A 14,577-nucleotide genomic window follows, 5' to 3' on the forward strand; every position below is an offset into this window, starting at 1 on the left:
GGTGGTTCAAAATACGTCATATGTATTCCCCCTCGATATTATAGAAACGTTTTTTTTTATTTTTTGATATCTTTTTGGTTTAAAATTATAGCCATTGTAAGTTTTTAGTGGCCCACCCTGTATACCTAGCCTTACATAGCAAACATTTCTTTTTGTAATGACACACAAACTTCTGTTTTTTTTTTCGCCACTAGAAGAAAATCTACTAGTAGCAAATCTAGTGGTATTTTTTCACACCATACACTGTATCTTGTAAAATATTTTTAAATTGTAGCTCTAATAGTCTTTCAACGAACCCAAAATTTACAATTTGTAAAAATCTAATGGTTTAGCTACAATACTCCGTGTCGTATGTGGTGAATAACCCTGTATAATGTACATATAATAATAATAATATATAATTAATAAATAATAATTTTACTGCAAGAACATATTTTACTGAAAGGTCTTAAAATGAGGTGACAAATGAAATAAAATAAATTAAATATACTGTGTCTTCTTCTAATTATTTCCTTGGAGTAATTTTTAACCCTGAGTTTTGGAGCCATAAACAATTTGTAATTGACACTTCATTCTATGTATCAATGCATGATGCATGATGCATGAGACGCATCCAATAAAATCGTCATTTTCTACGACTTTGGATACTAGTAGCTTTGCTAGTAGTAAACCCAAATAACGTCTCCCTCGTTGAACAGCATTGACGGAGATGGACAAAACGTACGCTTGCAATACTCTTTGTGGACAAAGTTTAGTACACTAGGCTGTACAAGCTGTACGTCATATTTTGAAGCGTCTATAAAGCTACCGTTTCCCCTTTTAACGCTTTTTTACAAGTACACTTAGATGTTATGGCCAAATCTGAACGACACTATTTGAGAAGCTGTACTAGGAAACGCTATGTCTTGGGTAAGTGTCAGATCATATCAATCCTTAATAATTTAGGCCTGGGACAAAAACGAATAGGAATAATTTTGTAATAATTTTATGTCAATATACTATTTTGTATCCAAAAAAGTTTATAGAACAATAGAAGCTGAAATAAAAGTAAATAATACTATCTACAACACATATATTTGAGAGTATTTAGTGAAGATATTTCAAATAGATTATTATTTTTTCTCACCTTTGTCTGCAGATTGTCCCAAGCCATTCGGTCGGCTTCGTTGGTTTCGTACTTATTCATTGACTCCCGCATCAGCTGTTTAATGCCTTTATGGAAATCATTCTTGTACACTGCTGCTGCTATTCCTACTGCCAGTTCAATAATAAAAATGACAAGCAGGCACAAGGCAAACTGAAATAGTGTTAAAACATTATTGGTACTTATTGTTTTGAATATATTAATAATATAATACAACGTAATAATAGTGTCAGTCATATACTAGAAAGAGACATTATTAGTAAAAATAGAAATAACAACAAAAGGGGTAATGAAATATAAATAAGTAGTCAGTAGAAAATTTACTCTTTTAAAAACTTACTGAGTTAAAATAAAAAGTCATATGATTTTATTTTTAAAACTCAAATCTTATTTAACAATTTAACGAATATTTCTTAAGCAACAAAACCAGTAAGACCTTGATTTGTATTAATTATCATAATATAACGTATTATTGTCAGGATTTAGTTTTGCCATTATGGCCAACAAGGCGGTTAACGAAGTCGAACCTGTTTATATTAAATAAAAAGAAGATGGGATGAAAAAAATCAAGAAATACAAGCTATAAATATTAAAATGCATCTTTAATGTAAAATAGATCGGTTGTTTAATGAATATTGTAATGATTTGTCGCTATTCCAGTTGACTGGAAGGAGGAATGTTACAGGATATACATTTTCTTTGTGTACATATTTTAGTAAAAATTGAGAGTAACTTGCTATAATAAACTTATAAATGTTTGTAATAAATAAAATACGGTGTAGAAAACCAGAAAATATTTGGTGAGAAAAATCTCGCAAGCTACTTGCAAGTCACTGTAGCCGAAAAGCACTGTGGTACTTATGTGTATATTTGTTTGAAAACACGATAGTTTGAATTAATTTCTCAGTTTTTTACAAAATTTTGACGATCAGAAATCAAAATGGTAGATTTATACCGGGTGGTGTATCGGTGCGGTGTTGGAAACAGAAAATCTAATACTAATTTTGAACTGTCCCGATATTTAATTCCCTGTTGATTTTACAACAAAGTTGTAAATAGGTTTTTAAAGGTCTGGATATGCTGAAAACACATGCCAAAACACGCGTTGTACACAATTAAAAAGTAAACAATATTTATGACTTCGCTGTAATATTAAAAGAGGAGCCAATATTTGGACAGTTCAAAATTTGCATGGTATATCCTATATCTCCAATAACGATGGACCACCCGGTATTTTACCGCGTGCGGTTAGACGCTTGACTTATACATAATTATTATTTTTCATTTGGTTCTTCCATAACAAGCTAAACGCTAAGTAAAATTCAAAATTTGAAGTTTGTTAAGCTTCTAATTATTATTTATATTAGCAATACAGTCAATTATAATTATATCCTCTTGACAGTTAAATATTAATACTCTTGCTTGATCCACAACAAAGTTACAGGGGGACATTAACAAAAGTACCGTGACTAGTTTTGAGCTGGTGAAAGTCCCATCAGGATAATATCTATACCAATATCAATATATAAAATCCTTAAGTAACTGACTCACTGATTAATCACGATCCTGCTCAAACCACTCAACGTAAGAAGCTCAGTTTTGGCATACAGGTTGATTCTAGGGTGTAGAGGTTCGACAAGAGGGGATTTTTCGAAATTCCAGTTCCAAGAGGGTGAAACCACCCCTCAAATATTACAATATTTTTATTTAAAAAACGGTCAAGTTTCCGAAAAAACACTTAAACACGTATATTTTATTTTGTTTTTTTACATATTTTAAGATTTTTTAAAAATGTATACAGGGTGTTTCGAAAAATTTGGTCATTGATTAATCACGATCCTGCTTGAAGCGCTTGACGTAAAAAGCTGATTTTTGGAAAACTGATTGACTTTAGGGTGTAGAGGTTCGATAAGAAGGGGTTTTTCGAAACTTGAATTCTAAGAGGGTAAAACCACCCCTCAAATATTAGAATATTTTTTATTCAAACCGGTGAGTTTTTCGGAAAAACTCTTAAACGCGTTTATTTTGTTGTATACATATTTTAAGATTTTTTAAAAAATTATACAGGGTGTTTCACAAAATATGACCATTGAGTAATCACGATTCTGCTTAAACTGGTTGAAGTTTAAAGTTAATTTTTGGCAAACGGATTGACTGTGATGGGGTGTAGAGGTTCGATAAGGAGGGGTTTCTCGAATCTCAAATCCCAAGGGGGTGAAAACGCCCCTCAAATATTACAATATTTATTATTTAAAAAACGGTTAGTCTTTCGGGAAAACGCTTGGACACTTTTAATTTATTTTGTTTTTTTACATATTTTGAATTTTTTTAAAAAATCATACAGGGTGTTTCAAAAAATTGGGTAGGTAATTGATTAAACACGATTCTGCTTAAACTGCTTGACGTAAAAAGCTTATTTTCGGCAAACGGATTTTTGGAAAGTCAAATTCCAACGAGATGAAACTACCCCTCAAATATTACCAAATTATATAATAATATCGCCATATTGTTTTTTCTCATGCTGACATAAATGTGAGAAAATTTTATGCAGTTTGTATGTTCATAGAAATTCTTGCTTTGCTTTATCGTCACCATTACAAATGATTAATTCGAATTATTATGATATAAAACATATTAAATCTTCGACATTTTGGTGCACTAAAAATAACGCAATGCACATTTAATTTTATAATTAACACGTGTATCACATATCGACGATTTCAAAATAAAAATTAGAAACATACTTGTTTTACTTATTCATTTAAGCGTGCTGACTAAAGCGCTTGCATGACTCGTGACTGATTTTCTCATAGATGTCGCGATAGTTCGTTAATGTTTTAGTAATTTATTTTAACAACATACTAAAATTCATTTGAAAAGAACCTTTTGAATAGTAAATTTACGTTTGACGATCTAGCGTGGCCTAGTTCAGTACATATATTTTTACTTTATTTTACAATTAGTATTCGTACAATTAGTTACGTACATATTCAGATACATGAATATCAGTAAAATACAAAATATCGTAAAAAATCTGGCGTAAAGGCTTAACTGAAAAATCGAAAAAATGAGTTACGCCACTTGAGACTTTCCTATAGGCACAAGTTTTATGCCTCAACTCACTCAACTGTATCTATAAAGTTATCGAGGCCACAGAAGAAGAAATTCGAGGCAGTATAGTATTTGAACGATCCAGTGGAATAACTTGATAAGCGCCATTTTACTGGAAATTACCGGACGGCTGGTGGTTATCAAGTTCTTCCCGTATATTCTATATTTTTACTAGGCACTAGGCAGTTAACGTTAAGATTTTATAAAATATTATAGTAGGTCTAACTGGTTTCTACAAAATGTATATAACTCTGCAGGGCAATAAGGTGTTTAATTCTATGATAGGTGCGCCTCAAAAATGACTCATACTTATAACTTTTTTATTTTTTCAGATAAAAAAACGAGACTTGGTATGGTAGCACAGATTAGGTATCCTATAAGTATACAGATAAAAATCTTGTCCCTAATTTGTGGTACGAAAATTGTTTTTTATGACGATGTGCAAACGAGTCAAATTTCCTGTGCGCAAAAATAAACTCGCGTAAAATAACAATAAACAGCGTAATAGAGAGATATCGCTAAACCGAATAGCGTGCATGGACGTTAATAAGGCCAGGTGTTATTTCCTTTACGTAAGGTGGTATTAACTCTCTTCATTTATAGTTATCGGATCGGAAAGAATTCTGTTCGCGTCGCGTCCGCTATTTAAACTTAACCTAACTTTGAATTTAAAACTTTGAAATTGTTTTGTTTACTGGGTATTTTAAAACTAAAGGGCTAAAGTGCTTATTTCCAGTGCTTTATTGTTCAACGTCTGCAAATGGGTTTAGGGCAACAAGCAACAAATTCTCTTAGAAGGGCTAAGTCGTCATCTGCTGTAAACCTAAGACTCTTTATAGGTTCTTTAGTATTGGAAGAGGTGGAATCCATATTTTGGGCCATATTTATTTAATTAAAACTAATCCCAGCTACTTAAATATCAAATTACCTAATAAAACTAAAGCAATAATTCAAAACAATTCAAACAAAACCTAAAATAAAGATCTCGCCGGTCCGTTGCCGAGGACATAAAATCGAGTCGAATGGTTTCAAGACATAGGTTCATCCTTGTTTAGTCAAACCTCCTACAAACCAAGGATAGACTTATGTACGAAATGCATTGAAATTCTATAGCCATCCTTCAATATCGGGACAGGAATTTAAGCGGTACCCTCCGTATACTTTATTTTAAACGTATTTACCATTTAAGCATTTTTTAAACGTTATCAGAGGTTATTTAGAAAGAGCGCTTAGTGTAATTGATCTGCAAATTACGTCAGGCGGTAACGTTATTAGCGGGTGTTGAAAAAAAATTGACTCGCGCATATCGTAACCATGATAAGGTACGCGTAAATACTGGATGACGCTTTCGGTTTTCCGATATCTCTCTAATAACTGTGCCGGTCAGGCGCTGTGCACAATTTTAGAGGCCATAAGTGGGCGTGCTATGTGCGCAAACTAGTCACCTAACTAGTGCCTGATTCCGAAAATTGGAACCATGAAAAACAATAAAGAAAAACCAAAGATTATAATCTGTATAATCTGTGATGGTAGTATATGACCTAAATTAGGATTGATTGACTGTATTCAATTGATTTTGGTCACTTCCTGTTTCATCGGAAATGATTACAACTTTTGATTTTTAAATGGCACCCTCGGTATTTTTTCACTTTATTCGATAGAAAATGACATTCTGAATAGACATTCTCGCTTAATAAAAAATCGTATTTGAAATTTCAATCTAGAATGTCATGTCTATGTTAAAATCACTAATTTTTAAATCAAGGAGTCTTGGAAAAATAGATTTGATCACCTAATATTTTTAGTGTCTTGTCCTGGCCGGTTAAAAGATGCCCAAATCGTATTTTTAATTATATCTCATTTTTTTTTCAAATTGAGATAAACGAGGATGGCTTGGCATATTTGGAAAAAGCATTTTCTTACGAATAATTTGATACCACACACCTGGCATTTCGAGTCAAGTGTTAGTTTTTTTCGTATTTTTGAGTCAAGTTTAGTTAGTTAACAAAACGAAGACAATAAGCTACTACACGTTTAAGTGTCATAAAAGATGAGTATTTATTTAAAATAGGAAAACCGCCGATAGAGGAAAAAGTTAAGATAATTTTTTGTTTAAGTTCAGGTAACTCTTTTTCACATGGGTCACTTTGTTGAGGCCAATGTGAAGAATTTTTTAACAGCCATTGCGGGCCAACCCACCACAAAGGACAAAGAGATAAATTTTCGGGACTTGTCGTTTAGATTGCCAGTCGACGGGACATGCTTCAAATTTTCTATCGTAGAGTTGGACATAATTTCGGACACCCGATTTCCAACAAAAGTTTTTAAATGGCTAGGCTTAATACGAAGCCACGACACAAAATTGGACAGTCGAAAATAATAAATTCAAAAATCGGCAGTCACCTTTTTGACAAGTTGGACTAACAGAAGTGCACCGCAAAGCTTGAGTCTCGGCAAAGTAATGCTTTTAATTGGTGCAACCCTGGACTTAGGAGTGAGCAGCTGGGAAAATCGGTTGCCAACGTTATCTTCGGATACTAAATAGACGCAAGCACCATACGCCAATAAAGACGCATCGCAGAATGCGTGCAATTCAATCTTCCCTGGTGTTCTTAAAAGAACATGCCGAGGAATTTGCAGCGTATTAATTTTACCAAGCTGTCGATAAAATTACTGTGTTAAAACTCGAATAAACAAGGAATGTATATCAGGAGGAACAGAGTCCCACTCCAATTGTTTTTTCCACAATTCTTGTAAAAGTAATTTTGCTCGAACGACAATGGGGCCGAGTAACCCTAAAGGATCAAATACCTGGGCTACGATTCCCAGAATAAAACGTTTGGTAATTTTTTGGGTAGAGACCTCGCCAAGATTGATGGAATAACTTAACTTGTCCTGATTAGGCTCCCAAAAGATGCTAATTTAAAAACATCGAATATTAAAACTAAAGCTAAAGGTGTGTATGCCAATTAAAACATTATTTGTTGCAGGAATATTACCGAATTTTATAAAGAGGTAAAAAAAATCACTTACTTCGGTTTTATTGCATTTTAGTATGAATGGAAGCTATTATTTCTGTATGTAATTATTAGACATACAGTAAAGTATGTATTAATTTAACTTGCGGTTTACAGTACCATTTTTGAATGCCTTTAATTGTAGTATTGTTATATTTGTTTAGTCATCGAAATTAATGGTTTAAAATATATTATCAAATCAATTAATACTGTATACTGTCAAATTTTGTATAAACATTATTAGAGTAAAAGGAGGGTGTATTTGTCAGCTTTATTAAAAAAGTATTGTAATTGTGATTGGGTATATGTATTCAAATTTCTATAAAAAATACCATGTGAAGTGATAAATTTTATATTGGTAAAACATCTAGACCCTTAAATATTCGAATTAAACAATAATATATATTTAAATTATTGTACTTAATTTTAGTTAAAAGAAGTACTATAAATAAAATAGGATGATGTTGAATGTAATAAGGCTTACGCCAATCCATAAAATTGTATAAACTCTAATAAGGTATATGTTACGGGCGAGAATTAAGGGGCTCAGTTCATTAAGGTGAGTTAATGTATCAGGACTGTGGGCACTCACCTTTATTCCCGTTCTGGACTCGTACCTGTTGATTTTTTGCTTGAACAAAACACTTGAGGATAGCGCGCGCTTGGAGGTGTACACTGTGTACTAAAAAATTCTTTTTCCAAATATGCTAACGAGCCTCCCTGGTTCCGTTTTTAAAAATTGAGATATGATTAAAAATACGATCTGGGCATCTTATAAGAACGGGCCCGGACAAGACACGAAAATCATTAGATTATCAAATCTATTTTTCCAAGGCTCCTTGATTAAAAATTAGTGTTTTTAACACAGCCATGGCACTCTAGATTGAATTTTTAAATACAATTTTTTTAAAGCGAGAATGTCAAAAGTTGACATATAATATGTCATTCGATTCAGAGTGTCATTTTCTATCAAATAATGCAAAAATATACCGGGGGTGTCATTTAAAAATCAAAAGTTGTAGTCATTTCCGGTGAAACAGGAAGTGACCAAAAACAATTGAATACGTCCATAATTCCTAATTTATGTCATGTACTTACATACCAAATCTCGTTTTTTTATCTAAAAAAAATTAAAAAGTTATAGCGGTGAGCCACTTTTGAGACGCACCCGGTATAAAATGACAGCAATCTTCATTTCATGCCACCGCTGACGCCGTTTTTTTTTCGATTATATGGTAGTTAATCAGTACAATAATTAATTTTATTACATTACTACGTTCACTAAGATCTAAAATAGTAATTTTAGTGTAACAAAAATGTTGATTGCTACAGTAATACGTTGTATATTCAGTTTGAATGGTTGGATGCTATCTACCAACACCATATAAATATGACAAACACGTTCTATGGTTGCATCTCTATAATATGAATATGTTCTATCTTCTATCTATGTTTACTTACTATGTATTCGAAAACTTAATTTGTGTAATATATAGTAGTATAATATTATTAATATTAATATTCATTAATCGCAATATGAATGAGAATAGTGCTTTCTTTTAATCACAATTCTAATAAATTGAACTTGAAAGTATGTTTCCCAGAAAAGTAAGTGGTTCCCAGACTATACAAATAGGGAATTCCCAGAAGTTCATGCTTTTAAACCTACACTTTTTTTACTACTTTACTGCTATACGAATTTTATTTAAATTTAAATGATTACATTACACTTTTAAACATTTTGTTTACAGTTTCATCCAAACTCAACTCGCCAGATTAGACTTTAAATTATTTATATTTTGTGACGGGGATTCGTTACAATTATTTTGTTGGGTGTCGAACCATAAACTTTATGATAAAACTCGAAGAATTTCAACAAAACACTTTTATTAATAAACTTCACGTTTCCGTGACAAATCAAATCATATGTTTTTCTACCTACTGTCCCTCGCTCTTTTTATAATGGACTCGTCAAACATGGTCCGAGAGGAGCCCTATAATAATAATAGTTCTCTGTTACAATTTTTAAATAAAACTTGTAGAAACAATCTTAAAAAATACTTACTACCTATTTTGATTTTTTTTCGTCTGAATCTCTTAATATTCTAAATGAATACACTTTACTTATTAGATAATTATACACATGGCATATATATGATTCCAAAAAACGGCGTCAAATTACATTTGAAATGACAATCGTCAGAATCGATCGTCGTGTCAAAAAATTGTACGAGTATCTAAAGTTTTTTTCATCTAAATCGATCACCTTGTCAAAAAATTGTACGAGTACCTAAAAATTTATTTCGTGCTATGATTAATAAATAAATAAATCAGTCGTCGTATTTGTGTTTTGACATTATTCGATACAAAATTACACTCTGAGGGTGCATCCACACTATCCTAAAAACGGCGTAACGGCGTAATGACCTTGAATCGATTTCCAGTAATTCTATTAGCTGAAATTTTTGACAGATGAATTTGACAGATAAAATTTCTGACAGATGAATTTTTCAGCCAATAGAATTACTGGAAATCTATTCAAGGTCGTTACGCCGTTACGCCGATACGCCGTTTTAGGATAGTGTGGATCCTCAATAGAATGACATCATAATATGTCAATTTTGACATTTTCGCATATGGTTATACATATACAGAAGTACCTAAGTTTTTTTCATCTAAATCGATCATCGTGTCGAAAAATTGTACGAGTACCCAAAAATTTATTTCGGTACTATGATTTCGTTGTAGTAGTACTTAAGTTTTTTTCGTCTAAATCGATCGTAGTTTCAAAGAATTGTACGAGTACCTAAAAAATTATTTCGTGCTATGATTACGTTATAGAAGTACCTAAAGATTTTTTTTCATCTAAATCGATCGACGGGTCAAAGAATTGTACGAGTACCTAAAGATTTATTTCGGTGGTATGATTTCATTGTCGAAGTAATTACATCAAAATAATTACGATCATCGTATATATGATAGTGACTGTACGATAAGGCCGTTTTGTATGATATTTCTCCCCACAGGAAAAAGTTTAAACAAAAAGGTACCGTAGGATCGAAAAAAAGCGGCGTCAAGTTGGCTTGGAAATGACGATCGATGACATTCACCATATAATTTTACATATAAAATGACAGCAATTTCCATTTCATAGCCATCGCTGACGCCGTTTTTTTTTCGATCATAAATATGATAGAATTCAGTTATTTCACAATAATTAATTTTATTACATTATTTCGTTCAGTGAGATCTAAAATAGTAATTTCAAGTGAAACAAAAATTTTGACGGCTACACGTATTCTTCTTTAAACTGTGGCTATACACTACAGTAATAGGTACGTTGTATATTCAGTTTACGGCTGGATGCTATCTACCAACACCATGTAAATATAACAAACACGTTTTATGGTTGCATCTCTATAATATGTTCTATCTTCTATATTTACTTTGTATTCGAAAATTTAATTAGAGTAATATTTGATAATATAATATTCTTATTATTCATTGATTGCAATATGAATGAAAATAGTGATTTGTTTTAATCACAGTTCTAATAATTTAAACTTGAAAGTATGGGGTTCCCAGAAAAGTAGGTGGTTCCCAGCCTCTACAAATATGGAATTCCCAGAAATTGATGCTTTTAAACCTACACTTTTTTCCTACTTTACTGCTACATGAATTTTATCACACGCAGAAAATTTAAATTATTACATTTATACTTTTAAAAATTTTGTTTACAGTCTCATCCAAACTCAACTCGCCAGATTAGAGACCTTATATTATTTATATTTTTAAATAAAACTAGTAGAAACAATCTTTAAAGAATGCTTATTTTCATTTTTTTGTCTGAATTGCTTAATATTCTAAATAAGCATTTTTTTTCTACCCGTCTTGTCCACAGTGCAAATTTTTAAATTGCCGCCCTCATATCTGTATGTAATAAAAAAATAAGTTAAAATAATTCTTTATAACAAAATAGAAAAAAGGTTAATGATAAATACACACATACCCTATGATTCCAAAACACGGCGTCAAATTACCTTAGAAATGACAGTCGGAATCGATCGTCAAAAAATTGTACGAGTACCTAAATATTTATATCGATGCTACGATATCGTTGTAGAAGTAACTAAATTTTTTTTTGTCGGAATCGATCGTCGTGTCAAAAAATTGTACGAGTATCTAAAAATTTATTTCGATGCTATGATTTCGTTGTAGAAGTAGCTAAACTTTTTTTCTTTTAAAGTATAAAGATAATAAACGGGGTTCCATCATCACTTAGTAAACACAAAATCTACTAAACGAAATTGATAATGCATTGTAACTTGATTATGCGTATTACAAAGAAATTTCAGATAAAAACGCTTTCGTACAGATGCATTTATAAGACAGAATATATCTAATACTAACAATAAGTACAATAATATTCACTATAGCAGAAATGCACCGTTTTTACTTCTGCACTGTGATCAATTACCGCGTCAAAAGGTCCGTTCGTCTAATTCTAATATAAATATTTGAGAATTAAAAGCGGCAACGTCGTGGGTCTGGCGAAAACGAATAAACCTCTATTTTTTATATAAATGGGACAAATTAAACGGTCCAGCATCAGGGCCTGAAGGCATCGCTTGAATATTTTTCGTCCGATATACCCCGGGTCTGACGGCCTATCTTAAACGTACCGGGTCTGACTCCGTCGATTTAATAAATATATATATATATATATATATCTTATATATATACAACCAAACTTATATGGAATCACTCTTTATTTCTGACTAAATTTCTTGCAAGGATAAAAATTGGTATACAACTTTAAGATAAAGCTTTCTGTTGTAAATAAACATGATAACAAAGAATAAATGACTGCTGCGATTTATTTTCTTTTGAATTTTGTGTTTAGTAGTAAAATCACGATTTTCCGGTAATTTTCATTCAATCCAAAAAAAAAATGCCTTATGTTGGATTAACAGATGTACAGAGGGGAAGAATTATTGCTCTAACCGAACAAGGAATGCTCCAGAGAGACGTAGCAGAGATAGTAGGCGTTACCCAGGGTGTTGTATCGAAAACATATGCAAGGTACTTGGATTAGGAACACACAAGGATAGGCCCAGGCAAAGTCGTCAAAGAGTCACAACTGAACAACAAGATCGCCTTGTGTGCTAAATTGCTAGAATAAACCTCAATGTTTCCCATCCAGAGCTACAAAGGCAACTTCTGGCAGCTACAAATGTGAACGTTTCAGTTGAAACCATAAGAAAAAGGCTTCGTGTACAAGAGTTTTACCGCAGGAGAGAGTTACGGATCCCGCAGTTATCTCGGCAAAATAAAATTGACCGGCTAAATTGATGCCTTCAACATCAAAACTGGACAACTGAGAATTGTCAAAATGTTCTTTTTTTCGGATGAGACCAGAATTGGCTAAGATCAGATAACTATCGAATTCGGGTTCTCAGAGCTCCAGGAAGACGAGCGAGACTCCAGGCTGCCAAATCTGTACCAAGATATAAAGGAGGAACTGTAATGTTCTGGGGAGGTATTATACTAGGAGCAAAAACTCCATTGTTACCACTTCTACAAACTTTAACGGGTCGGAGATATGTTGATTTGGTGCTAGAACCACTCGTTAGTCTTTAGCGAGCTGCAGTTGGGGATAATTTTAACTTCATGCACGATAGTGCACCTCCCCATACCAGCAGAGTGACTAGAGAATGTCTTGAAATGGAAGGTGTAATAGTTTTGGACTGGCCTGTCTATTTACCAGATCTAAACTCTATCGAATACTCGTGGGACTAGCTCAAAAGAAGGGTTAGAGCTCGTCGAAACAATCCAGGAAATCTCGCACAGCTTATTGATGCAGCATTAGCAGAATGGAAAAACATACCCCAAGACAACGTGGATAATTTAATAAGAAGCAAGCCAACGCGGATAGAAGCTTGCATAAGGGCTGGAGGTGGCAACAAGGAAAATTTAAATTTTCAATTTTCTTTTTGCTTATGCTTTTTGGCCATTAAAAATTTAAATCTTAATTTCGTTTCAGAAACCAAAAAATACCATTTTGTTTATTTTGGGAAATGATTAATTTTTTTTAATTGCTATATGGATTATTTTTGATTAAAAGTCATTGGTAAGGACTGAGATTTATTCATAAACAGAAAATTTTCATACATCTAAAATTTTGAAAAATAATAGATGATTCCATATAAGTTTGGTTGTGTATATATATATGAATTAGCTTCCAATTTTTTTCCACTTATTCCATTACAACTTAAACAATACTGTTTTAAACTAAAATCTACCTTCGATATAATGGCGATGGAAGTTCGAGTTCTTTTTGGGGTTTCTTTAGTTTCATACTATATTTATATATTTCTATGGAAAAAAACTACCATTAATCAATATATTCAAACAAGCCGATTATTAAAATATGTCTTGAGAAATATCCTATTGAAATATGACGTTGTATTTAAGTACAAATACGAGTACATTGACCAAGGGTACTAAAAGCACATTTACTTTCTCATACATTTATGAATTGCAAATTATCAATATACAGAAATTTATTAAGCAACCGGAATGCTGCAAAGGATTATATTTCTCTAATATCGGAACACGCATGTGGCTGCTATATAATTTAACCAAAGAAATTAATTAATGATTAAATAAAAGAATAAGGTGTAGCATATTTTTCTCATTATTAATTTAATTGTAGCTTCAAATGATTATTAATTTAATTGTAGCGTTCAGTTTAGAATTTAGTTAAAAAAATCTTTTTTTGTTGATATATACGGTTATATTATATATTAGGCTTTTAATAATTCATTAGACCAGGGGCGGCTCGTAGAACTGGAAGATGGTGAGGCACATTAGAAGAGAATTTTTATTAGTATGTATATAGGGTGACCATTAGTACGAGGAAGTCCAATATCTTCGTAGTTGACAAATATATGAAAAAAAAAGTTCTATATAAAAAAAGTGCATAAGGTAAGTGCACTAAAAGCGGACATTTTAAGGATATATTTTATTGTTACAGCCTATTAAACGCCAGGAAAAATATTTTGAGCATGGTAATGCACAGTTTTAAGGCCTGTTTTTATGAAAAAATATTCACTTTTGATTAAATAGTATCTATACACTAAGAAATTAAAAACTAGTGAGCCACTGCGGGTTACCCAGTAATGAACATAGCATTTTCATGTTTGTCCATTAGTGGACCCACCAATAGTGAACATTATTAATGCCAACCATTAATCAACAAAAACAATAATTAATAAAATCAATAAGTTTATTTTAAAAAAATTC

The 14,577-nt window shown here is 32.1% G+C and overlaps 1 protein-coding gene across 1 annotated transcript in view; it reads right to left on the reverse strand.

Annotated features, from left to right (window-relative positions):
• The window catches only part of LOC115884644 (tetraspanin-7-like), a 29,553-nt gene that overhangs the window by 14,059 nt on the left and 917 nt on the right, over positions 1-14,577 (reverse strand). The window contains exon 2 of the mRNA XM_030903301.1: positions 1,127-1,297. Coding sequence (XP_030759161.1) covers positions 1,127-1,297 — 171 coding nt within the window. The remainder of the gene's footprint in view (positions 1-1,126; positions 1,298-14,577) is intronic.

The sequence above is a fragment of the Sitophilus oryzae genome, unplaced genomic scaffold, assembly GCF_002938485.1.
Source record: "Sitophilus oryzae breed Bouriz unplaced genomic scaffold, Soryzae_2.0 scaffold_306_pilon_pilon, whole genome shotgun sequence".
Classification (NCBI taxonomy): Eukaryota; Metazoa; Arthropoda; class Insecta; order Coleoptera; family Curculionidae; genus Sitophilus; species Sitophilus oryzae.